We start from the raw sequence: 25,108 nt of genomic DNA on the forward strand, positions 1-25,108 counted from the left end.
GACAACACAATGGAACTCTCAAGGAAAGCACCAATGTCGGTGTCAAAACCGGCAGATCTTGGGTAGGGGTTCCCAAGCTGTGTGTCTAAGGATCGATGGTAACAAGGGACAATAGGGACACGATGTTTACCCAGGTTTGGGCCCTCTTAAAGGAGGTAAAACCCTACGTCCTGCTTGATTGTATTCAGAGTATAGGGGTTACAAGAGTTGATCTACCTCGAGATCGTAATGGCTAAACCCTAGCCGTCTAGCCTATGATTATTCTGATGCCTTATACGGACTAACCCTCCAGTTTATATATACGCATCGGAGGGGCCTAGGGTTGTACAGAGTCGGTTTGCAGAGGAAGGAAATAGTAATCCGGACACCATACTTGCCGTCCATGCATATAGGAGTCCTACCCGGACACGGGGGATAGCCTTCTGCTTTACCTTCACGGCCCATCAGTCCGACCCATATCGAATAGACCGTACACCTGAGGACCCCCTAATCCAGGACTCCCTCAGTGGGGCTGGAGGCCGAGGCGGCATACCTCACCGCACTAGAGGAGGCATACCAGCACGCCCTCGAGGAGTCCCAGCGGGAGGAGGACGCCCGCTGGTTTGGCCTCGAGGAGGCACCCGAGCTGTCGGCGACGGGGGACTACGTCTATGAGGGAGTCCTGGACTAAGGGGTCCTCGGGCGTCCGACCTGTTATCCATTGGCCGGACTGATGGGCTGTGATGACACGAAGGCCGAAGACTATACCTGTGTCCGGATAGGACTCTCCTTGGCGTGGAAAGCAAGCTTGGCGATCAACTATGAAGATTCCTTTCTATGTAACCGACTCTATGTAACCCTAGATCTTCCCGGTGTCTATATAAACCGGAGGACTTAGTCCGAATAGGGAGATACACATTACCATAGTCATACAGGCTAGACTTCTAGGGTTTTAGCCATTACGATCTCATGGTAGATCAACTCTTGTAATACTCATATTCATCAAGATCAATCAAGCAGGAAGTAGGGTATTACCTCCATAGAGAGGGCCCGAACCTGGGTAAACATTGTGTCCCCCGTCTCCTGTTACCATCGACCTTAGACGCATAGTTCGGGACCCCCTACCCAAGATCCGCCGGTTTTGACACCGACGTTGGTGCTTTCATTGAGAGTTCCACTGTGTCGTTGATGAAAGGTTCAATGGCCCCTTCGATCGTCGATAGTGACGCTATCCAAAGGGAAACCTTCCTTCCCGGACAGATCTTCGTGTTCGGCGGCTTCGTACTGCGGGTCAACTCGCTTGGCCATCTGGAGCAGATCGATAGCTACGCCCCTGGCCATCAGGTCAGATTTGGAAGCTTGAACTACGTCGCGGACATCCGTGGAGACTTGATCTTCAACGGATTTGAGACCGCGGCGATCGCTCCCCCTCGCTTCGATGAACATGACTTAAATATGTCATCGGATCACAATCAGGAGATTGTTCCTGATACTGCTCTGGCCGTAGATCCGAAGCGGATCGTGCCATCCGAGGCCACGGAGTCCGCGGCACTGGAGCCGCACACAGACTCAACCTCACGCAATACCTGCGTTACTGGAACTCCGGACTCGTCTCCAGCTATAAATTTCAAACCACGTACGCATGCGAACACCGAGCTTGATCGGTTATCGATTTTCGAGTTCAGCACCGCAGACATCTTCCAACACTCGCCCTTGGGCGATGTGCTAAACTCATTAAAGAACCTATCCTTGGCGGAGGACTCATAGCCGAACTATGTCCGGTTCGAACTAGGGGCTGAGGATGGGGAATTTAGCTTCCCACCCGCCACCCACTTCATAGCCACTGTCGAAGACTTAACCGACGTGCTTGATTATGGCTCCGAAGACATCGACGGTATGGACGACGATGCCGACAAGGAGCAAGGCCAGGACCCGCCATTCACTGGACGATGGACGGCCACTTCCTCATATGACGTCTACATGGTAGATACACCGAAAAATAATAGCGGCGATGACAAGGAAAACCCAGCAAAGGAGGACCCTCCTAAAACACAACCAAAGCGCCGGCGTCAGCGACGCCGCTCTAAATCCCGCCGCAGCAGGGATAATAACACTGGCCCAGGAGGCGACAACACTCCGGATGGTGCCGAAGACATAGAAGAACCCGACGAAGAAACTGCCGAACAAGACAACCGGGAATCAGGGCATGATAGCCCTGACGAACAGGCCATAGAAGAAGACTCGGAGGACGGTAGTTACCGTCCGCCCTCCGAGGAGGAGACGAGCCTCGGCAACGAAGACTTCATCATGCCTGAGGAGCCTCTGGAGCAGGAGCACTTTAAGCTCCAGCTCATAGCCACTGCAAGGAGCCTGAAAAAGAAACAGCAGCAGCTTCAAGCTGAACAAGATCTGCTCGTCGATAGATGGACTATGTCCTGGCAGCCGAAGAATATGGCCTCAGACGCCCAGCAAAGAGCTACCTGAAACGCAGACTGCTACCTCAGTTCAATGAGGAGGCGCCGGAGCTCATATCTCCCTCGCGCAATGCGGAACGACCACCACATGGTAGGGACAGTGCGGCGGACCGACCACCCCGCGGTCAGGATAAAGCGGCAACCCAGGCCGAACAGCAGCCCGCCCCACCGCCATGCAAAAACAGAGACAAAACAACTCGGGGTCACACGTACGACCTCCGACAGACCCTGGACAGTAGAGCAGGACATACAAGATCGATCTACGGATCGCGAGGACGTGCCTTGACACACGACGACGGCTACCTATTCGGACGTGATAAACCTAACCACGCCTGGGCCGAATGTCGCAGACGGACTCCATCAGAGCTACGTCGCGATGTGGCCTGATATAGAGGCGCCGCGCACCCTCTTTGCTTCACTGACGAAGTAATGGACCATGAATTCCCGGAAGGGTTCAAACCCGTAAATATTGAATCATATGACGGAACAACCGATCCCGCAGTATGATCGAGGATTTTATTCTCCACATCCATATGGCCCGTGGAGACGACCTCCACGCCATCAAATACCTCCCACTAAAGCTAAAAGGGCCAGCCGGCACTGTTTAAACAGCCTGCCTGAAAATTCTATCGGCAGCTGGGAGGACTTGGAAGAAGCTTTCCTCGACAACTTCCAAGGTACATATGTCCGGCCACCAAACGCCGACGACTTAAGTCATATAGTTCAACAACCTGGAGAATCAGCCAGAAAATTCTGGACTAGGTTCCTAACCAAAAAGAACCAGGTTGTTGACTGTCCGGATGCCGAAGCCCTAGCGGCCTTTAAACACAGCATCCGTGACGAATGGCTCGCCCGCCAACTCGGCCAAGAAAAGCCGAAATCCATGGCAGCCCTCACGACGCTCATGACCCGCTTTTGCGCGGGTGAGGATAGTTGGCTGGCTCGCAGTAAAAACACAGCAAATGAGGCAGGCCCCTTTGAGGCCAAAAATAGCACCGGCAAGCTCCGGCGCAACAGACACAAACGCCGAAGCAATGGCGATAACACCGATGACACTACAGTTAACGCCGCATTCAGTGGCTCCAAGTCCGGCCAGTGGAAGAAGCCCTATAAAAGGAACAGTGAGGGACCATCCAACTTGGACCGCATACTCAACCGTCCGTGCCAGATACATGGCACCCCGGACAAACAAGCCAATCATACCAACAGAGATTGTTGGGTTTTTAAACAGGCTGGCAAGTTAAACGCCGAGAACAAAGAAAAGGGATCACAAAGTGAGGACGATGACGAAGAGCCCCGGCAGCCGTAACTGGGGGATAGAAGAAGTTTCCCCCTCAAGTAAAAACGGTGAACATGATATATGCTACACACATTCCCAAAAGGGAGCGCAAGCGCGCACTCAGGGACGTCTACGCGGTAGAGCCAGTCGCCCCAAAATTCAATCCATGGTCGTCATTCCCGATCACCTTTGATCGTCGAGATCATCCAACTAGTATCCGCATGGCGGTTCGGCCGCATTGGTCCTCGACCCAATCATTGACGGATTCCACCTGACACGAGTCCTAATGGACGGTGGTAGCAGCCTCAACCTGCTCTATCAGGATACAGTGCGCAAAATGGGCATTAATCCCTCACGAATCAAGCCCACAAAGACTACCTTTAAAGGAGTCATACCAGGTGTAGAGGCCCGTTATACGGGCTCAATCACACTGGAGGTTGTCTTCGGTTCATCGGACAACTTCCGAAGCGAAGAGCTAATCTTCGATATCGTCCCCTTCCGCAGCGGCTACCACGCACTGCTCGGACGAACCGCGTTCGCTAGATTAACGCGGTGCCACACTATGCTTATCTCAAACTCAAGATGCCCAGTCCACGCGGCGTCATAACAGTCAGTGGAAATACGGAACGCTCCCTCCGTACAGAAGAGCACACCGCCGCCCTAGCAACAGAGGTACAGGGCGGCCTTCCTGAGCAAAAACATAATCCGGCTGCCGAGCCCCTGTACATTATTAAGTGGGTCCGGACTGCACTGCAACATGACAGCTCGGCTCGACAAGAGCTCGATTAGCAATTCGGCCTCCGTCGCAGTCCCGATGAGGTAGTGGCATTCGTACCACGCGTACATAATTACGCACTCAAAATTCCATGGGCATCGACGGAGGCACAGCTAGCTTGTGATCCACAGTTCGGCTAGACCGATCCCAGGCTCACATATAACTTCAATATTTTCTTTTCCTTTTTCTTTTTTTAGGTTTCTTTTATATAGGCCTCCTTCGATGGCCTGATTACTGGTCCTGTCAAAGGATAAGTACACCAAAATGGCAAGAAGCACAAGCGTAGAGGGGAAGTTCTAGAGGTCAATTCAACGATCACCCTACCTGTTTTCAGGAACCACACGCAGCTCGCCTTTGGTTGTGGCATGTTAAATAGCCGGTTGCTTAGCGCACTATTTGTACCAATGCGCTTTGACGCATTAATCCAATTATAATGGAAACAGTTCATGGCCCAAAGTTCAAGGGCCCCAGACACTACACATGCTCTCTTTTTGTTTCCCTTTTTTTACTTATCTTCTAGCATCCGTACACTTTGGTATGTTTCATATTTGCCAGGGGCTCCTCACCGCCCCATAATACGGTAACAAAGTCCGAACACTTCTTATAGATAAGTTCGGCACCCCGAATTTAGCATTATATGCATTGGCTCCGAATCATGTCTTTGTTCTATAGTTGGGTTGCCCAGCTCCTGTGCTTGCTACCCTACGTTCTGCTACATCGGCTAGGGTAGTAAAGGGAGAACTACAGCGATTGTGCCCTGGTTCACCCGGATGAGCACCTCAGTAGAGAAAGCTGAAAACTGACTGTCATGATGCGGCAGGAGCCGGTCAGCTGTTCGAGAGGTTGCAAATCGCTGTAGATTTTTTCCGCATTACGCGAAGGATCGGTACTTCCCGATTAGACGGCTCACAGCACCCTGGTCCGGACACCAGGGGCCGCGCCCATGTTTTATTATAAAACTCCTATGGCTAAGTGAGGGCGTTTAAGCCGCATAGTTTGATTGCCTGGTTCGTTGCGCTAAACAACTCCTTCAAGGACCATATAATTGGATCAAGATTGTTTAGATTCCATCCCGAACACCTCCGTACTACCTACGCGAGGGCAGAAGCCGATGACTGACCAACCCTCAGATTCCATACAACACGGCTGCATAGGAGGAAACAATTAAAACATAAACAACATTATATTACAAACCGGCTTTGTTTTTCATCTACAAGGCAAAGAAAAACACGAATGTATTCATTCGAAAATAATGTCCTGCCCGCACTGCGTCGCCGCAATGCGAGACCCCTCCAGGACATCCGCAAAATATCGCTCGAGCGTGCGGTGCTCCTTGCCCTCTGGCGGCCCCCTGGTCACCTCGACGGCGTCCATCTTCACCCACCACATCTTGCAACGGGCGAAGGCCATGCGTGCACCTTCGATGCAGACTGATCGCTTGATGATGTCCAGCCGAGGACAGGCCTCCACCACTCGCTTCACGAGGCCAAAATAACTGCTGGGTATCGTCTCGGCTTGCCACAGCTGGATTATTAAATCCTTCATGGCCAGTTCGGCCGCCCTGTGCAGCTCGACCAGCTGTTTCAGCTGATCGGTAAAGGGCACCGGATGTTCTGGCACAGCGTACTGCTTCCAGAACAGCTTCTCTGTGGAGCTCCCTTCTTTGGCTCGGAAGAACTCCGCCGCATCGGACACGCTGCGTGGTAGATCTGCAAAAGCCCCTGGGCAACTCCGAATCCGGGTTAGTAAAAGGTACTTCCTCTCCGCATACTTGCTTTGCATGTTAAATGCCTTACCCGCCGCGATCTTCTTGGCCTCCTGGATCTCTTTGAGGGCGTCCTGGGCCTCATTCCGTGCGGCCTCCGCGCTCTGACGAGCCTTGGCGAGTTCGGTCTCTCGGGCTGACGCATCGCGCTCCAAGGCCTCACACTTCTTCACCGTGTCCTGGAGCTCCTTCTGGACCTCGTCGACCCGGGCCTTGAGCTTCTTACGGGCGGCTTGCTGTTGGACAGCCCTCCCCTCGGCTTCGGCCAGGGCCTTTTTTAGGGCCTCGACCTCGGTCGCCGCTCCTACACATATTATGACACTCTGGTCAATACAAACCACTTATTCTTTCCAAATACACAGCAAGTCGTTACACACCTTGCTTCCCCTGGAGCTGAGTCTTCACCTCACCGAGCTCGTTCTCGGCTCGCTCCAGCCTCTGCTTCAGTTCAGAGACTTCGGCAGTATGCGAGGTCGCGGCCAACAGCGACGCCTGCTTGTTCATACATATCAAGTTAGTCTCCTACAACAAAGGATTGATCCTCTGTCCGGTCTTTCTTCCCGAACACCGGACAGTGTCTCAGGGGCTACTGTCCGCATGGGATTGTTCTCTTTCTACGCGACTTACCTCAAAACCTGTCGACAGGTTGCTGCAGGCCTCGTTTAGTCCGCTCTTGGCGGACTGAACCTTCTCGATCACCGCACCCATAAGAGCATGGTGCTCGTCCACAATGGAGGCGCCTCGTAGCGCCTCCATCAGGTATCCGGTGCCCCTGGTTGGACAGGGGCCACCGGTGGAATCGGCACACCTCCCTCCTTCAAAGGAGGGTGCTTGCCGGATTCCGGAGCCGTATGGGTCTCCGGAATCGCATTCGGCTGAGGGCCAAACTGAACACGTCCTTCCTCGCCAGTCTCCGTGGGGGTCTGCTCCCCCATGTGTCCGGCAGCGGAGGTCTCGCCTTGTTGCGCCTCCTGGACAGCGTCCTGGGCACCTCCCCAGCTCGGAACGGTCCTCCGGGACAACACTTCGGCGTCATCCTGGGCCTCAAGGGAGTGAGCGGTCGGCGGTGACGCGCTGGCCATTTCCGCCCGATCCAACGAACCTCCAGAAGAGGATCGCTGGATGTTGTCGCGGGCCGGACTACAATAGCACAATCAACCATGTCAAAACGATAAAGAGGAGAGGCCGGATATATGGGTATATGTGAGTCATAGTACTTACGATGCAGCCCGGGGCTTAGTGCGGGGGCGTCGCTCCGGACTGCTGTCGACATCCCATGCGGTGTTGACCGCAAGGGCACCCTTCCCCTTCTTGGCCGACCCCGCTTCTAGATTCATGGAAGCCGCCCTTTTCTTCTTTCCCTCCTTAGGGGGAGAGTTGTTCTCTTCCTCCTCCTCCACTTCCTCGTCGTCGTCCTCAGGGACGGAGGAATGGGTTTCTTCGTCTTCGGACGTCGCGTCCGAAGCGCTCTTGCGACGGGGGCCACTTTTGGCCCCCTTGGCCTTCTTCTCCGGCGCCTTATAGGGTACCGGCACCAGCATCTTCGCTAAACGCGGGATGACCGGTTCTTCAGGCAGCGGAGACGGACACTGGATCCGCTTCGCCCTCTCCATCCAGTCCTGTAGAAGCAATGATAAAAGCTCAGACATCATCCTCGGAACAAGCAAGTAGGGGATGCGTTAAAAATAACATACCTCGCTGGCGAGGTGGTTAATGTCGTCCCCGCGGTCTGAATCTGTGGCCGGCGTTTTCTCGTTGCCCTTGAAGAGCAACTTCCAGGCGCCCTCGTGAGTGGTCTCAAAGAGCCTCTTCAGGATACGGTGCTTCTTCGGATTGAACTTCCATAGAGGACGACTTCGGCTTTGGCACGGGAGAATCCGGCGAACTAGCATTACCTGGATTACATCGACAAGTTTGACATCCTTGTCCACCATGCTTTGAATGCGCGTCTGCAGCGCTATCAGCTCGTCTGGCGAACACCAGTTCAGGCTCTTCTCGACCCAGGAGGTGAGCCGCATTGGGGCACTGGGGTTGAATTCGGCAGCTGCGGCCCAGTCGGTGCCGCGGGGTTCTGTAATGTAGAACCATTGTTTCTGCCATTTCTTGACAGTGTCCACAAAGGTGCCTTTCGGCCAAGAGACATTGGACAGCTTACTCACCATGGCTCCTCCGCACTCCGCGTGCTGGCCATCCACCACCTTCGGCTTCACGTTGAATACCTTGAGCCACAACCCGAAGTGGGGTTGGATGCGGAGGAAGGACTCACACACGACGATGAACGCCGAGATGTTGAGGAAAGAGTTCGGAGATAGATCATGGAAGTATATCCCGTAATAGTACATCAGCCCGCGGACGAAAGGGTGGAGAGGAAACCCTAGCCCGCGGACGAAATGAGGGATGAATACCACCCTCTCATTGGGATTCGGCGTAGGGACGACTTGCCCCTGGGCTGGAAGGCGGTGGGCGATTTCCTTTGCCAAGTACCTGGCCGCCCGAAGCTTAGTAATGTCCTTCTCCTTAACAGAGGAGACCATCCACTTGCCCTGACCTCCGGATCCGGACATGGTTGAAGTGCTAGCTCGAGTGGAAAGGAGATGAGAACTTGGGCGCTAGAGCTCGAGATTGGAAGGGCGGAGAAAGAGAGAAGGCGTGGGCAAGAAGGGAATCCTTATCCCCTTATAAAGGCAGTGAATATCGAACGCCTCCCCATTCGCCTCGAAACTCGCCTATTCCCAAGGCCTATGTAAACGGCACGGTTGGGTTACCCACGCCCGTATTTATGAGAATCCCGCAATAAGGGGACACGATCTCTGCTTTGACAAGACATGCCAATGGCCACCGCGTCTCAAAACGTGGAGCGGCAGAAAAACGGTTCAGAATTATGACCGGGCAGACGTGATGTCATGCTGTAAAAAGTTGTCAGCAGATTGGACTCGTGGAAGTATTATATTCTCTCTGTGGTTGTGCGTGGTGTGTGTTACAGGTCCGGATACAGTCATGGCGTCTGAAGATTATCTTGGAGTTCGGAAAGGGGAACCCGCCTTGCAATGCCGAAGACAATCTGCGCACCGAACTCCTCGTCATTGAAGCCAGGTTCAGGGGCTAATGAGGGAGTCCTGGACTAAGGGGTCCTCGGGCGTCCGGCCTGTTATCCATGGGCCGGACCGATGGGCTGTGATGACACGAAGGCTGAAGACTATACCTGTGTCCGGATATGACTCTCCTTGGCGTGGAAAGCAAGCTTGGCGATAACTATGAAGATTCCTTTCTATGTAACCGACTCTATGTAACCCTAGATCTCCCCGGTGTCTATATAAACCGGAGGACTTAGTCCGAATAGGGAGATACACATTATCATAGTCATACAGGCCGGACTTCTAGGGGTTTAGCCATTACGATCTCGTGGTAGATCAACTCTTGTAATACTCATATTCATCAAGATCAATCAAGCAGGAAGTAGGGTATTACCTCCATAGAGAGGGCCCGAACCTGGCTAAACATCGGGATGTGTCCCCCGTCTCCTGTTACCATCGACCTTAGACGCACAGTTCGGGACCCCCTAACCGAGATCCGCCGGTTTTGACACAGACGGTCTACCCTCCACCACCGCCTCTCCCGGAGCAGCCCAAGCCCGAGCCCACGCGGCACCACCCGCCGTCCACGAGAGGTACTAGTGAGAGGGTGTGGTGCGGGAGTGGGTGAGCGCGCCAGTCGTGTGGCTGGGCGCGACGCCGGAGCAGGAGGCGGCCTACCTCGCCTAGTGGAGGGCCCACTGGCTGGCGGAGGAGCGGGACGACGGCGCCGACAACGGTGGGCACGGGAGGAGGAGGAGGAGCGGTGGGAGCGCGAGGATGAGGAGCGTGTGCCGCGCAGCGGACGCCGGAGGAGGCGGCACGGGTAGCGTACCCGCGGGCTTTCTCGTGGGCCGCGCCACCGCTGCCCTTGACTCCTAGGGCTTGCGGGCTGGGAGACTATGAGGCGGATTTTTAAGTTTTTATTAATGTGTAATTATGTTTGAAGTGGACTCAGCAGTTTTGGGCTTTAATTTGAATGTTTAATTATGTTTTAAATTTAAATATTTTAGGTGCGCTTTATTTTTTTCTAAGACCATGGGACTAAAATGCGTCGGTCGCGTTGGGTGCACATGCCGATCGAAATCAAAACCGAACATTTGCGTTTGTTCGGCTAACCCAAATGGACAAAACAAGACAAAAACCGCGTCCGTTTGCGTCGGCGCGTTGAAGTTGCCCTAATGGCAGGGTGGCAATACACGTGGCACTTAAAGACGACTGGAAGCCCTTGGATTGAAATCTGACGGTGGATAGAAAATGACTGCACGATACCGAATTGTGCTCCAGCCCCCAGGCGCTCCTTTTTCCCCTCACTCTAGTCCTCTGCTCCGCCACCAGGGGGTGGTGGCGCACCGCCATTGAACAAAACCCCTCAACACAGATCGGAAACCAAGCCGCCGGCATGTCGTCCTCCAACGACGCCCCCGTCAGCCCTCGCTCCCAGGTACGCCAGGCTGGGCTGAATTTCTCAAATTCCTCCCGCGATTTCGGTTGACGAATCCCCCTTTTCTGGCGCGCGCAGCTCGTGCTGAGCTGCTTCGAGGAGCTCCTCGACTTCGCGGTGGCGGACGTGGCGTCGGAGTGCCACCGCATCGCGCGCCTAGGCCTCGACCGCAGCGTCGACGCCGAGGAGGAGGAGCTCCGCCTCTGGGCCGCGCGCGTCGCCGGCGACCACCCCGGCGCCGAGGACGGGGCCACCCGCGCGGCCGGGGGAGGAGGGGGGAACAAGGGCGCGCCCGACGTCTTCGGGCAGACGCACCCCGCCATCGCCGCCGACGTCGTCGACTGCATGAACTGCGGCCGCCCCGTCGTCGCCGGCCGCTTCGCCCCGCACCTCGAGAAGTGCATGGGCAAGGTAAACCCGCCATCTGTTCCGGGCATCTGCTATCGACGCTGGTGTCCCAAATCTCATTGTCTGTCCCCCTTTAGTATCTGAAGAAGTGGTAGACCGTTTTAATTGTTGCGGACAGGCTAGCTCGTATGTTTCTGATCTGAGTGTCGTGATGCGCTTCCTCATTAATTGGAAATGAGTTATGCTTCCTCATGAACCCTCACAAAAAGTTAGATTCTGCTCCGTATGTTCAGTTTGTCTGTTGATTGATTAGCAAAAAGTTGATTTGAGCCCTCTTTAACGCTGTAAATGTTCAGTTGCAACCTTAAAACCAGTCACAAAGTTGACTTGGTCCATGTACGAGTTCAATAGCCTACTGTCTATTGAACTTTTCATGTGTATAAGTAACTAATTACTTCTATATACAGGTATGCTCATTTCATAACAAAAGATATGGTGTACTGACTGCTAAATTAATAAAGTTAAAATTGCATTAAAATAACAATAAAGTTACAGTGCTTCACTGAAGAAGAACAATGTGTACATTTAATGATTTCAAACCATTCTATTAATGCTATATCTCAAACCAGGCACTTCAACTTTGAATTCAGCTAATAAATAATGTGAAATAATTTATGAACTAAATAATGGATATTTCTGTTATGATAATTACAATTTCAATGTCTTCTGCGGATTTGCCACTATGGACAAACCATTAGTCCCACTAGAAGGAAACTGGCAACGCCTTTACAGCCCATGCAGTGGTGGGTCCAAAATGTTCAAGATGCCCTCTAGTGGTAGAATAACATGCTAATGTTTCTGCTTACATTAGTATGTACAGTATTCAGTTATTCAAGACTTCTACCAGTTGCCTGATTTGTAAATACACATGCAATGTCAACTCGGCCACAAATATTATTCACAGATAGCTTTGGAACTTATTTAAGTTTTGCACTCAGTTCGTCTCGTTGTGATTGTTGAGAGATTTGATACATCAGGAAGCTCATGTACATAATATAATGTTCTTCACAATAGTTCCTGCATTTCATCATGTTTTGCTGATGCAAAATTAACTATTCTCCGTTGCTGATGCAGAATTAACTATTCGCCGATCTTCCATGTTGGTGTGGATAGAGAATTCTAGATTTTCTACATCATGACATTCTTTAAAATGATCCACTAGCATGAAAAATTACCTCTCATATTTTGTGAGTATTCACTAAAATCTGTATCGTTAATCGTCCTTTTAGTCTTAGCCACCAATGCCAAATGATGCCAGGTTTAAATTCTGAATGCTGGACTCTGTTTGCACAAGGTGTACAAATTTTGATTTCAATAAAAATGGAGCTGGGGCATAGGTTTAATGCGCCATGTAAATCAAAATAAAATGCTAAATTACAACAATAGGCTAATTGAACATGTGATTTTGGAAATGTTATGGCCGAAGGAGCTTATGAATCAGTGTTTGTAAACTGGTTGGTTATTTTTAAAATTCTAAATGCTGGACTCTGTTTGCACAAGGTGTACAAATTTTGATTTCAATAAAAATGGAGCTGGGGCATAGGTTTAATGCGCCATATAAATCAAAATAAAATGCTAAATTACAACAATAGGCTAATTGAACATATGATTTTGGAAATGTTATGGCCGAAGGAGCTTATGAATCAGTGTTTGTAAACTGGTTGGTTATTTTTAAAATTCTAAATGCTGGACTCTGTTTGCACAATGTGTACAAATCTTGATTTCGATAAAATTGGAGCTGGGGCAGTAGGTTTAAAGCGCCAAGAATCTAAATAAAATGCTAAATTACAGCAATAGGCCGAAGGAGCTTATGAATCCATGTTGACTGTAAACTGGTTGGTTATTGTTTAAATTCTGAATGCTGGACTCTGTTTGCACAATGTGTACAAATCTTGATTTCAATAAAATTGGAGCTGGGGCATAGGTTTAAGGCGCCATGTGAATCTAAACAAAATGCGAACTTACAACAATAGGCTAATTGAACTCGTGATTTTGGAAATGTTATGGCCGAAGGAGTTTATGAATCAGTGTTAACTGTAAACTGGTTGGTTACTGAGGGACCCTTTATCTGTTTCTGTCCCAGCCGGTCCACAGGTGCATGACAATGGTGATAATGTGGTACTCCCTCGGTCTGGAAATACTTGTCCTCAAAATGGTTGTATCTAGACTTATTTTAGTTATAGATACATCCATTTTATTCATTTCTAGGACAAGTATTTCCGGACAGAGGGAGTATCTGCGTTGTTCTTTACACTAACCGGATGCAAGTGATGTGTGTTAGTCTGCTTTTCAGTTTCTTCTCCCACCTTTATGTCGAATGTGCTCTGTGTTTTTGCCATATCTGGTTCTTGACATTCCCTAGAATGGATAAGTAGTATTTCTGACACATTTGCGGGCTATCGTTATGTGCATCTCCACATAGTCGCTGGCTGGACCAAACATTTGTTGCATGACGAAAAAGATTTTTTATGATTGCGGTTTGTAGAGGAAATAAGGAACACATTGCAACCTGGTACCTCAAACGGGTGTGATTCACCTTTAACTTTTCTATCCACTTGCGCTTTCAGGGCCGCAAAGCTCGCGCAAAGACCACGAGGAGCAGCACAGCTGGACGGTACAGAAACAGCAATGGTAACACAGCTTCTTATTCCCCATACTCGTAACAGGTAGAGGGCGACGAACGGTGTAACTGATGGTGGCAGTGGTGGTGCAGGGGAGGAGCATAGCAACCATACATTCCAGGAGTCCTGATCGCAAGCTGTGCTCCTGCCATGTTATCGGTGCCTGAGCACCGTGCGAGGGCGAAGCATGTCGCCTTGATCAATGTGGCTTGCATGCTACTATCTGTTGCCGAGTCCTCTGTATATTAAGGCTTAAGAGTGTTTTGTTTATCAAGTGGATTCTTGGCCGTCCTGTATAGCTAAGTCCTTCCAGTAAGTAGTAATACAGTTCGTTCCAGCACCAAGTTATTTGGTCTGGTGTGTAGTTTTGGGGCTGCTGTGTTGCCATATCCCTTTTTTAAAACTGGGTCCGCCAGGGGATTTGATCACTGGTTCCCTGGTCGAACCTCTGGTCTCGATGGTTTGGCAGAGAGAATGCGATCACAAAGAAGATGCAAACACATACAGTATGCACATGTCTACATGTTCCTTATGCCCTGTACAATGCAAGTTGCTCAGGGAAGGTGCTTTAAGAAATAAATCATTTTTTCCATAAGCACCAGTGCTCATTTTGTTATACAACAGACTCTTAATTAGGCACCCCTGTAGAGATAAGCACGGATGGTTAAGAAAAAAAACTTGGTTTATTTTACTAAGCACCTTGTAGGGAGTATGTGTTAGAACTGTCCGCATTTTCCTGTTCAAAAGAAAAATATAATTCCACCTTAAATAGGGTTCATCTTCGGTAACATGGAAACTAAGCCAAGAGGTGATGGAGTGGCGCTTTTCTGAGCCATTGGGAACTTAATCTGTATGCATCACCAACTGCTGAGCCAACATGCTCAGAACAGGGCAAGTTTTTTTTTCTTTTCTTTTCAGAGAGAAGAACAGGGCCAGTTGATTGCAGAACTAAAGCCAAAAGAACCTACACTGGCTTCAATTTCTTCACAGTTCCTCTGAATAAACCTACAGACCAGGGGGCTTGAGAAATGGAATTGGGAACAGGCTCTCCACGTCGATCTGAGTACCAACGATGTTATTCACAAGCTCAGGCGAAGCAGTCGTGCCTTTCCACCCGTTGAACCAGGGACCTCCCCCAACTTCCACCGCTGCCATGTTGCTTGTCGTGTCAAGTATTATCTGCAACGAAGTTAAGTGTCGTTGTGCAATATGCAAGTTACTTGGAAACAAGTTCAATTTTTCCAGCATGGAAGAAAAGTTGCCTCGACTTGTGCAAACAATCAACCATGAATGCATACCTTCCCTTTGCTCCCATCGTATTTCTTTTCCCACATTTGCAGCTTGAGATCTCCATAACAGGTGTCTTTGCATGCTGGTACCAATCCAGCCTCCATTGTTGGGGCTCGCAAAGCAGTCCCCGGTTCTTTGGTGGTTGCTTCTATTTCTACCTGTGGAATGTGTCGGAATGCACGCTATATCAGTGCATAGAATGTAATGCAAGTGTCCCCAAAAGTTCAAAACACCTCCAGTAAATATGACAGCGAAATGCATAAAGTGCACTTGAGTTTAAGCGCAACAGCGATTGAAGCAACTGAAAACATTTAAGACTACACAACTAAAAAAGTAAAAAGTGTGCATCTGCTCAGTTATGAATACATGTCAAGAAACCCAACACAAGTACTGGCAAACATTCAAGCAGAGTTCACATTTTAACCGCATTGGGTAATAATAATAATTACCAGATGATTTTTGTTCTCGCCAGACATCCTCCAGTGACCCCAAGGAGCAATGTCCCAGCTTACTGTCCCAGTCCAAGGCACAAACTCGTAAAATTTTCCCTCGTGATGGACGCCAATCTGAACAGAGCAACAAGAGTTTTTATGAGGATAAATAGCGCCAAATATCTCACTGGTCCATTTGTGGGTAACAGAACAGCAACAGCATGGAACATAATTTCATGTTCTACTTAGAAATAATACTTACCACTCACTATGTTAATTAAGTTGCTTTAAATACTTGTAACAAACAACAAAACAGGTAAAACTGCATTTTATTATCATCTTCAGGTGCCCAATGATATGCAGGAATATGTAATCCCTCCGATCCAAATTAGACGCAGCCTCTATACCAACACTGTATAGAGGTTGCGTCAGTTAATTCAGATCGGAGGGAGCATATTTGGACTTTCAGAAGGCGGTGCTATTTCCACCATGATATCCTTGTTGGTGGTTTGCCAGCCTGACTGTCAGATTTATAAGTGGGGCCAATTGCAAATACCAAGAGAAATAGGGAAGGGGTGGTCTTTTTCGACAGGAACTTGTAGTGTACTTCTGCATTTTTTATCAAGCAATAAGCCACGTTGCCCAGTTTATATCTAATTAACTGAGTGGTGTATGGTTTTTAGCCTAAACAGGGCCAACTCTACTGTTCTCAATTAATAGACCCTCCCCTTCCAAGGTTTCTCAGATAAATAAGCCCAAAACAAATCTTCTTTTTGTGCAGATATCCAGAGATCAAGCTTGCATATGCTTGCATGATGAGCTAAGTAACATATAAGACAAAATGGAAGTATGCACCACAGATTAAATTGGAAGTATCAGATACATACCAGTGAAGGACTCTCGTAGGTATCTCCCAATCCAATTTTCCTTAATCCACCAGCAGCAGTTAAAGCAACTTCACCAGATATGCCTGAGAAGGCATTACACTGGATCTGCAGGAGCAAAGATGTTACAATTGGTATCTTGGGTTATGCATGCAATTGCGGAGTTAACTAAAATTCTACAACCATAAAGAACGAACAGCCTACTTCACAACTATCCAACTGGGAGCCTACATAACAATTATGGCTAAAAGGCTAAAAAAAATCAAGTGTCCTTGGTCATACTATGTCTACAGAAGGCGATCTTCAGTGTACCACAGATAATAAATAATACGTACATCATTAACAACTGAGGACTGGAATATACTTAGTGTCATTAAGACACCTGATATGGAGAAATGCCATGCTCAGCGTGACACTATCCAGCTACAGAAGCTTACTGCTCTTGTTCGGTATCTCCGGAGGACTTCTGTCCGGCACCTCTGAGCCAGCTAAGTTTGGTTTCAAAGTTCCGACACTCCGAGCGAGTTCTGTCTGAACATTCCTAGATTATCTAGTAGCAAAATCATGTGTTCCACTATAGTTCAGATCCTCCAAATGATGTGTGCTGGGAGCCTCCTGGCAGTAGCAAAATCCCTGCGTCCCAGTATAGTGCAGACCCTCCCTCCGAGCTCCCCTCCCCCCCTCCCCCCACCAGAGCCTTTGTGGACATATCACTTCCTTCATTCAGAGCCTCCAAGAGACTTTTCTCTGGATCCTCCAAGGTCTATTCTTTCGGCTTTGGACTCGTGTGATATGGTCAGACCCTCCGAGCCAGTTGGAAGTTACCACCCTTGGCCTATTCGGAACCTTAAGAGTGATTTTGCCCGGAGCCTCCAAGCTGTGCTAATTAGTGTCTAACGGTAAGATTTCTAGGTCTAGCCCATAAATAACCCTACCCCATCCCACATTGTGCCAAGTCATTCCAAGAATTCACAACTCATTTGCTCCAAGTTTCAAGGCATATTTTCAGAGCTCCTCCCATGAGATTCATTCCTATCCTTTGAACCTCTCATCCTCTCCTACCCTAGATCCATCCTAGCAGATTCTGAGAGTGGAGGACAATATCTTTTAGAGCACAATTAAGGGATTCATCACCAAGTAACCCCATTTTTTGTTACTTTTTGGGGTGCGCGTCTCCTAAATCAGCTAGGTATGCTTAGGAGCCTTCAAGATGTGAAGGAACCAAGAAGATTATGAGAGGCTTCCTAAGTGTCCGCCATGGTGGGATAGGTGGGCCAAGGTGCTTTGTGCGGTCCAGGACTTTGTGTCCTAAACCTTTGTGGCCATTTGGACGAGACTTTGTGTCAGAATCTCCACGGACGAGGGGTAGGATTGCGCCAACAATCCTAACCTCGGGGCAAATCCTTGTGTTGGCTGGGATATCTATCCCTTTCTCCATTTACTTTCATGAAAGTTTGCTTTATCTCTTTCAGTTCATAGTCTTGCATGTGTAGGGTGTTTTACACAAATGCAGCTTAAAGTTAAATTCCATCACCTAAAACTGTCTAGTGGTTCTTTGTGATAGTCTATTCGCCCCATGTAGACTCCAACATTGGCTAGCCAAAACGTTGGCTAGAGATTCCTCTACCTTTTGTTCGACAGCTGGTAAGAATTGTGAAGAGAATGTGAGGAGGGTGGGTAAGTTTTCATGGGCAACTGAAATTTGGGAAACCAACCAAGCAAGAGCCAAAATATCATAGGCTGCCAATTTTTTGGCCGGGTTAAATATGGGCACCGATAAACATACATAAGGACAGAAGAAGAATACAAGAGTTAAACTGATGATAATGAAATATGTATAATGCATTTTACTTATAGAATTCTATCTTGTCAACAAGTACATACATTCTTTCACATCAATTTATACTGAAACCATGGGTGAAGATTAATGTCAATACAGAACCAAAACTACAAAGTAGGCCTATTTTCTGATCCTTAAATGAGTTAATATGCACTCCATATTTTAATCTATATGAATCAAGACTAACAGAAGATCAAAGCTCAGAAAGAGGATAGAGAAACACACCCAGTACCACTTCCTGGGGAACCCCCCACCCCAGTTCTTCTCTGAGTAGGAGGGAGCATTTTCAAATTCAAACCGTTCTCCATCCCATTCTATCCATCCTGGAAAGTACTCACACATCACAGAAACCAACATAACTCAATAATATGGATAGGTATATCCTTATATGAAGTATTAGAACTCTTTTATATATCAAGCACATTAGTTGTTCCAGTAACATGAAGCAAACCAGCTTCAAAAGTGTCTTTACATCAGATAATATCATACTACTGCTACGACTGATGACCCACAAAATTGTAGATGTTTGCTATAACCATGAAAGAAATATGGAAAACATACGTTTTAACAAACAATAACGTACTAAAATGTAGGACTGGACTGGAGAAGTTACTCAATGGAAGATAAAAACTGGACTCAGAGACAAGACAAGGCTAGATGCAACTCCTGGTATGTGCCGATTACCTAAATGCAACTACGATTTTTGTGAACATTATTAAAGGGGAAAAGATTGGGTGAAGCGAAGTTTATGAGCACATCCGATTTTGTATTTCAGATTAAGAATTATGACTCCACTGAACATGGTAATTTCACACATGAGAGATGACCCTTTCCTTCCATAAAATTAATCGGCAGTACATGTGCCATCTTCGAGATAGTTCTACACATGAGAGACGAACATCTCCTTCATGAAACCTTCATGAAATTAATTGATGGTAAAAACAAACCTGTGGATAGGCCACCAGCCATGCATATCTGCCAATGAGGTTCAAAGAATGGAAAAGCAGCAAGCCAACCAGCTGTTGACTTCTGCTTAGATGTGACATCACCCCAGCCATACACTGGACGGGTGCTGTACTCCCAACGAGCTGTTTGGACGTTTGGTACATACTTTGACCTGTGAGGGGCAACAACTAGCTTTAATTAGAATATAAAAAAGTGTGCATACATTTTTTACCCAATCTCCATGTCAACAACTTATATGGTACATTTTGCTGCAGTTATAGGAGGCAGCTTTAACAATCCAATCCAATCCAAGTAACAAATCGTAGATCTTATCTCTAACTAGCTTAAGGCCCAAGTTAAACAATATATTCTTAATTTAAATGATAAAATTCTTAACTGGGAGATCACAGGGATCCTCTCCCCAACTTGGTGCTGGGCGCGCCCACACCTCTCTAGAGGCTCGTCCAAGAGCTGCTAGGAGAGGCCACCGGCAGCCCAAGGAAGCCCCAGACTGAAGATAACATATTATGAGGCTTCACCTTGTGGCAAGGAAAAACTTGCGGCTCTTTGGCCCTGCACCCATAGTGGAGGCCATACTGGCCTAGGGTAGAAGGCACCATCTTCATCCATTCACACATAAACGGCATCAATTCTGAAAAATGTTGAAACGCCGCCGCCACTGCTCAACTATGGAAGGCCACTGACTCAATCAAAGCATTGCCTGTGATTTGTTTACCTTCTCTTACACTAAGGATCTTCATAGCAATATTACTTAATGTTGTCTAGAACCATGGCTATATATTTTGAACCATATTTCAGTGCCATAAATTTTTAACTACATGATGCAGTTCTCACACATTGAAAGGACGATAATGGTTCAGTAACAACAAATGTAATGCTTCTAAATAAGCAACCTACTAATAATCATTAAAAGCACAGATCTTCAACAAACATGGGATTTCACATGCCTTCCGTCATCACGTATGAAGCCCTGATGCCAAGTTGGTGTGACTTGGTAGCCTTCCAAAACGCGATTAGAAAATTCCTAAATCATCAAACATAGATAACTGTTCAGAATTTTAGGAAGTCTTTGCAAGTCATAAGACTGTACAGAACTTAAAATCCATGAATCCCCAGAAAGACAACTAGAAATATGTGACGTCAGCACAAGAATTAAAATCCCATTTTCAGGTCATTCAAAGACTCGCAATCTGGGGTAGTATCCAATCATGCATGCATCTGTACTGGAAATTTTTCTTTCCAGAGATTTTTGTTTTTGTTTTTGCTTTCAGTTACTCAACAGCAGAAGGAGTTAAAAATATCAACAAGAAATGTCACAACAAGATCCTCAGTAAGTACATTAAGGCAACATACAATGCAAAGCAATATATAATAAGTGGGAGTAAATCAATCTTCTTACATAGTTACCCGCAAAAAAAATTCTCCTTACATAGTTGTTAAGAACTTAAGACTACGCCAGAAACAAAGAATAGAAATAAAGCATTGACCAAGTATAAAGCTTCAAGACATACAAATCTGTTAATTCAATGGAAAATCTTGCACAGAGTTTAGCAAGTTAGATGAACATGGAAGAATGTAATACATAAATAGATAACTAGTGTAGAGACAGAAAACAAGTAGTTATAACCACAAATCAAACAAGAAAATAAGCCTTTTCGAATGATTCGCTAGGTAGCAAGTAGATATGGAGCAGCTCAGCACATGCCATTCAATATGTTTTAGTAGCAAGTCATACCAAGGAAGAAAAAAACTTTAGATCATCAAACTGGCTCTCAAATTTCATAAGAAGCCATAAATCATCTACCTGAGGAGGGATTTCACGCTCCGGGGGAGTTGAGCCTTTATTGGGAATGAAAGTGTTTCCGAGAATTAGCTCATGTCGACCTATTGAATTGCAGCTTATTAATTGGGAAATCCAGAGTGATGAATTACAAAGTTCAAGCAAACAGGGAAAGTAATACTAATTGTCAGACAACAGAAAAATGAGTGAAATAAGTTTGCATCTTGGTTGTTAACATGCAGTAATTCCTCATAGGTAAATAAACGGGGCTTCCAAAAATATGCAGTTGATCTATACTTATTTGTTGAAGATAAACACTGAGATATTATAGCTCTATTTATCTATTATGATTTACAATGTATTGAAATATAAGTTTGTGACCGTGATGATGTCTGAAATGTCGCTATTTTGTGGCTGAAGGTACTAGTTGATGTCCAATAACCTCCTGTTTGGAGCAAATTAAAAAAAATACAGACCAGATTAGTGGTTCAACCAAATAAAACTGAGTAGGGGTTCGACCGGGAAAAATCCAATGCTTTCTCTGGTCTGGTTCCCAATCCTTTTGAGATTTCTTGAATAGAAAAACAGATTATGCAACGTACAGAACTAATTCTGTGAGGATTTTTTTGGTGATGGATTATCCAGCTTCATGTTTGTATTTTCATCAGATGTAGACCATAAGATCTCAAATATATATGACAACACAACTACATTTCATTAGAACATTAAGGAACAATACTGTTTATTTTGGCTCTATAAACCTCATTGCAAGAAATATAGCTCTACCAGTTAATACATAGACAATGACAGTACCATACACGTCACAATCTTATTATGTCAACTTAATCTCAATAACTAAAATGTTTTTAAGGCAGAAGTGCCAGAAAAGAAGCATTTGCAAGGAAAAACAATTGAAGAAAAGAGATTGAACAAGTATCTTACTCCCCCAAAAGTTGTTTGATTTTTCAGAGAACTGGCATATGTACTTGTCATCCGCACCAAGAATCTGCGCTCCCACCCCGGTAAACCGTGGACCATACAATGTCCGGTCGAGAGCAGTCATCCCATCACGAAAGAATGGGTTCTCAACAGAGTACATGAAACAGAAGCTCTGCCTGCATTCTGGAATGGACACCTTGAAGTACCATCCTTCAAAGAAAGCCCTGGCGGTTCCATCATAGTGATACCTGCAAACAGTTCACCACCACTATTAGCTTCTAAATCTCCTGCAACATGAACACAGTGTCACATCAGTCCTAGTAGCCTGTGAATGCAGAGTAGCACATTAGCAACATTCTACAGAATCTCAGTCCGCCCCACTTGAGAGTTGCATCATATCAGGTTGGGGTTAAATTCAGTGAGCCCTTATTCAGAAAACCAAGCATGCGCATGACTGGGGGTGAATCTGTGAGCTAGAGTTACTACATTTCTTCAATCGAAACAGAAAGCGGCAAAATCTTCTTCCAAACCGACGCGCAACCTCCACTCAAATCGCCCTGCGCCTGATTCAGGAACTCCGATACCATACAGAAATGAACGAACCCTCCGAATCGGCCGTTTATAATTATTACCCGCTGTGCGGCGTCCGCAGAGGCCGATCCCGCGGAGTGGGGGCGTAGACGGGCGCCGCCGCCGGCGGCTCGGTGGCGGCGCGTGGGCTCGGGTTGCAGCGGGCGCTGGGGCGCCAGAGCGGCCGCGGGGCGCGGGGCGCTGGCCTGGCGCTCGGCACGAAAGCGGTGGCGGGGCCGGCGACGTTCATGTGGCTGAGCAGCGGGGCTATGGCGTGGGGGCGCACGCGGGAGAGTTGTGCTGGTCCCGTTGCGTCTCTGGTTTTTGCTCCTGCCGTGGAGCGGTCAGCAGTGGTTTGCCTCGCTGAACGGTGGCTAGTGTACTCCAAGTGTGGAACTTGCGGTCGTGGCGCACGAGAGGCTCGACAGGTTGCGTTTTGCATGCGGGGGTCGTCTTGGCACGCGGTGGGTTCAGAGAAACTCGTCGTTCACGTGTACGCGGGGGGGGGGGGGGGGGGGGGGGGGGCTGAGGGACAGCAGGAGGGCTGCGCTCCTCGCCGAAACCTTTTTCCTTTCTTTCGGGCTACGCGTACGCGAGGCAGTTGTTCGCACACGAAAACTTACACGTCAATCTCAAGAGTTCACAAAAAATTGAAAAAGTTCATAAAAAAACTCGCAAAAATGAAAAACTTCATGAATTTGAAAAGTTCACAAAATTCAAAAAGGTTCATGAAATTTTAAAAGTTCACTAAGATTGAAAAAAACTTCACGAATTTGAAAAAAGTTCACGAGCTAAGACACACAAATCTGAAACCAATTTGAAAAAATTCCACGATTTTTAAAAAGGTTCATGAATTTGAAAAATTCACGAAATTGAAAAAATCATGAAATTTGAAAATTGTTCATTATGACTGAAAAAAAGTTCACGAGCTAAGACACACGAATTTGAAAAAGTTCACTGAGATTATTTTTCTGCAAATTAAAAAAATACAAGCTAAGACAAACAAAGTTGAAAAAGGTACATGGATTTAGAAAAAGTTCGAATTAGAAAATAGCTCACAGATTTGGAAAGCTTCATGTATTTGAAAATGTCCATAAAATTTGAAAAGTATTTTAAAAATAATGTGAATAAAAAGGAAAAAAGAAGAAAAAAAAGGAAAAAGGAAATATAAAAAAGTAAGAAAAACTGGTCAAACAAACACATAAAACCAGCAGGAGAAAAACGTCTTAAAGCTACTAGATGCTTCCCAAAATCAGAAAAACAAAAGGACATCCTTGTAGAAGTGCATACTCTAGACAATGCGATTAAAAATACGATTTGAGAAAAAAGACTAGGCATTACATTTATACGTCAACAAATCTAGAAGCCAGCTTCCCCGCTCGAGCTTCCAACGCCTTGTGGGAGCCAGCACACATATAATCTGCCGAGTAGGGGGTGGGGCGTCCTGTACCATTATAACTATAACGGTCGCCAAATAGGAAATGCTCTTGCACTGTGCTTTGTAGCTGCATTTTGTCTTCTAAAGGTGTGCCATCCTATATTTTTACTCCCTCCACCAGCGATCCACTAAAAAAAATATAGCGTACAAAGCAATGCTCAATTGCCTAAGAAAACCAGCGACGAAAAAGTAGCGTAGCAGTGCTTGTTAGTTTTGAATAGATTTTGACTCAGTATCCTCCACAAATCAGGTACTGTGGAAATTGTTTAAAAATGTTCGCAGAATGTTCATGAGTTTAAACAAAAAGTCCACGAATTAAAAAGTTGTTCATGAGTTAAAAAATGTGCACAAATTCCAAGACTATTCATGAATCCAAAAAATCTTCGTCAAATAAAAAAAGTTTGCAAATTAAGAAAATTGTTGGTGAAATAAGAAATATAGCGAAACTAAAAAATGATCCGAAATTCCTAAAAATGACCCTGTATTAAAAAAGTATCAAATTAACAAAATCTCGAATTGGTTTGAAATTTGGAAAAAATGATTGCTAATTCAAACAATGTTTGTGAGTTTGAAAAAATATTTTTGAGTCTCAAAAATGTTCGGGAGTTTCAAAAGTTCTATGAATTCAAAAACAAAATCATGAATTGAGAACATGTTCAAAAATCAAAACATATTTGAAAGTTCAAAAAAATTGAGAATCCAATTTTATTTTCATGAACTCAAAAAAATTCCAAATTTCAGAAAATATTCACAAATCAAAAACTGTTTGTTGTGTGAAAAAATGAATTCGGTTAAACACGTTTGCAAATTCAAAAACTATTCACAAATTTTTTAAAGGAAGAAAGTAATAAGCAAAAAAATAGTAAGGAAAAAGAAGAGCAAAAAGTAAAGAAGAAGAAGAACAATACGAAAACCCCAAATAAATTGAAATAAAACCAATAAAAATAATCATAGAAAAAAAGGAAACTCGTCCCAGAGAAGGTTCTAGAAACGAAGGGAATTATGTTCCGAGAAACAACTAAATGGGCCGACCCAAAGCACCTATAGAGAGGAGTGTAGGCTTGATCGGTTGCGCACAAAACATGATTCACTCAATAAGAGGAGACCTCAAACTAAGGTACTGGAGCTAGCAATTTACTATTGAAAATACACCC

At 46.6% G+C, this 25,108-nt stretch overlaps 2 protein-coding genes across 2 annotated transcripts; one reads left to right on the forward strand and one right to left on the reverse strand.

The window, feature by feature from the left end:
- The first annotated feature begins 10,619 nt into the window (after nucleotides 1-10,619).
- On the forward strand, nucleotides 10,620-14,348 carry LOC109734384 (SAGA-associated factor 11). Its single transcript, XM_020293587.4, has 4 exons — nucleotides 10,620-10,787; nucleotides 10,866-11,198; nucleotides 13,763-13,826; nucleotides 13,909-14,348. The coding sequence occupies exons 1-4, from the start codon at nucleotides 10,746-10,748 to the stop codon at nucleotides 13,944-13,946; spliced, it is 477 nt and encodes a 158-aa protein (XP_020149176.1). The 5' UTR covers nucleotides 10,620-10,745; the 3' UTR covers nucleotides 13,947-14,348.
- Nucleotides 14,349-14,547: 199 nt separating this feature from the next.
- LOC109734383 (probable tocopherol cyclase, chloroplastic) lies at nucleotides 14,548-22,937 on the reverse strand. Its single transcript, XM_020293586.4, has 10 exons — nucleotides 22,579-22,937; nucleotides 21,950-22,194; nucleotides 21,032-21,111; nucleotides 20,175-20,251; nucleotides 19,209-19,378; nucleotides 18,487-18,584; nucleotides 16,425-16,529; nucleotides 15,556-15,672; nucleotides 15,115-15,264; nucleotides 14,548-14,995 (listed from the first exon to the last, which is right to left on the reverse strand). Exons 1-10 carry the CDS (start codon nucleotides 22,764-22,766, stop codon nucleotides 14,822-14,824), a joined length of 1,404 nt encoding a protein of 467 aa, XP_020149175.1. The 5' UTR covers nucleotides 22,767-22,937; the 3' UTR covers nucleotides 14,548-14,821.
- Nucleotides 22,938-25,108: the final 2,171 nt, after the last annotated feature.

Source organism: Aegilops tauschii, chromosome 1 (assembly GCF_002575655.3).
Source record: "Aegilops tauschii subsp. strangulata cultivar AL8/78 chromosome 1, Aet v6.0, whole genome shotgun sequence".
NCBI lineage: Eukaryota > Viridiplantae > Streptophyta > Magnoliopsida > Poales > Poaceae > Aegilops > Aegilops tauschii.

What these genes read in the sequence shown, in the direction of transcription:
- LOC109734384 (XM_020293587.4), top strand. Translation starts at nt 10,746, where the DNA reads ATGTCGTCCTCCAACGACGCCCCCGTCAGCCCTCGCTCCCAG. An exon ending in CCGTCAGCCCTCGCTCCCAG is followed by an intron (nt 10,788 to 10,865) that starts GTACGCCAGGCT and finishes TGGCGCGCGCAG; the next exon opens with CTCGTGCTGAGCTGCTTCGA. An exon ending in TCGAGAAGTGCATGGGCAAG is followed by an intron (nt 11,199 to 13,762) that starts GTAAACCCGCCA and finishes TTGCGCTTTCAG; the next exon opens with GGCCGCAAAGCTCGCGCAAA.
- LOC109734383 (XM_020293586.4), bottom strand. Translation starts at nt 22,766, where the DNA reads ATGAACGTCGCCGGCCCCGCCACCGCTTTCGTGCCGAGCGCCAGGCCA. An exon ending in TCCCCAGGAAGTGGTACTGG is followed by an intron (nt 16,530 to 18,486) that starts GTGTGTTTCTCT and finishes TTGCTCCTGCAG; the next exon opens with ATCCAGTGTAATGCCTTCTC. An exon ending in CCTACGAGAGTCCTTCACTG is followed by an intron (nt 15,673 to 16,424) that starts GTATGTATCTGA and finishes TGCTCTGTTCAG; the next exon opens with ATTGGCGTCCATCACGAGGG.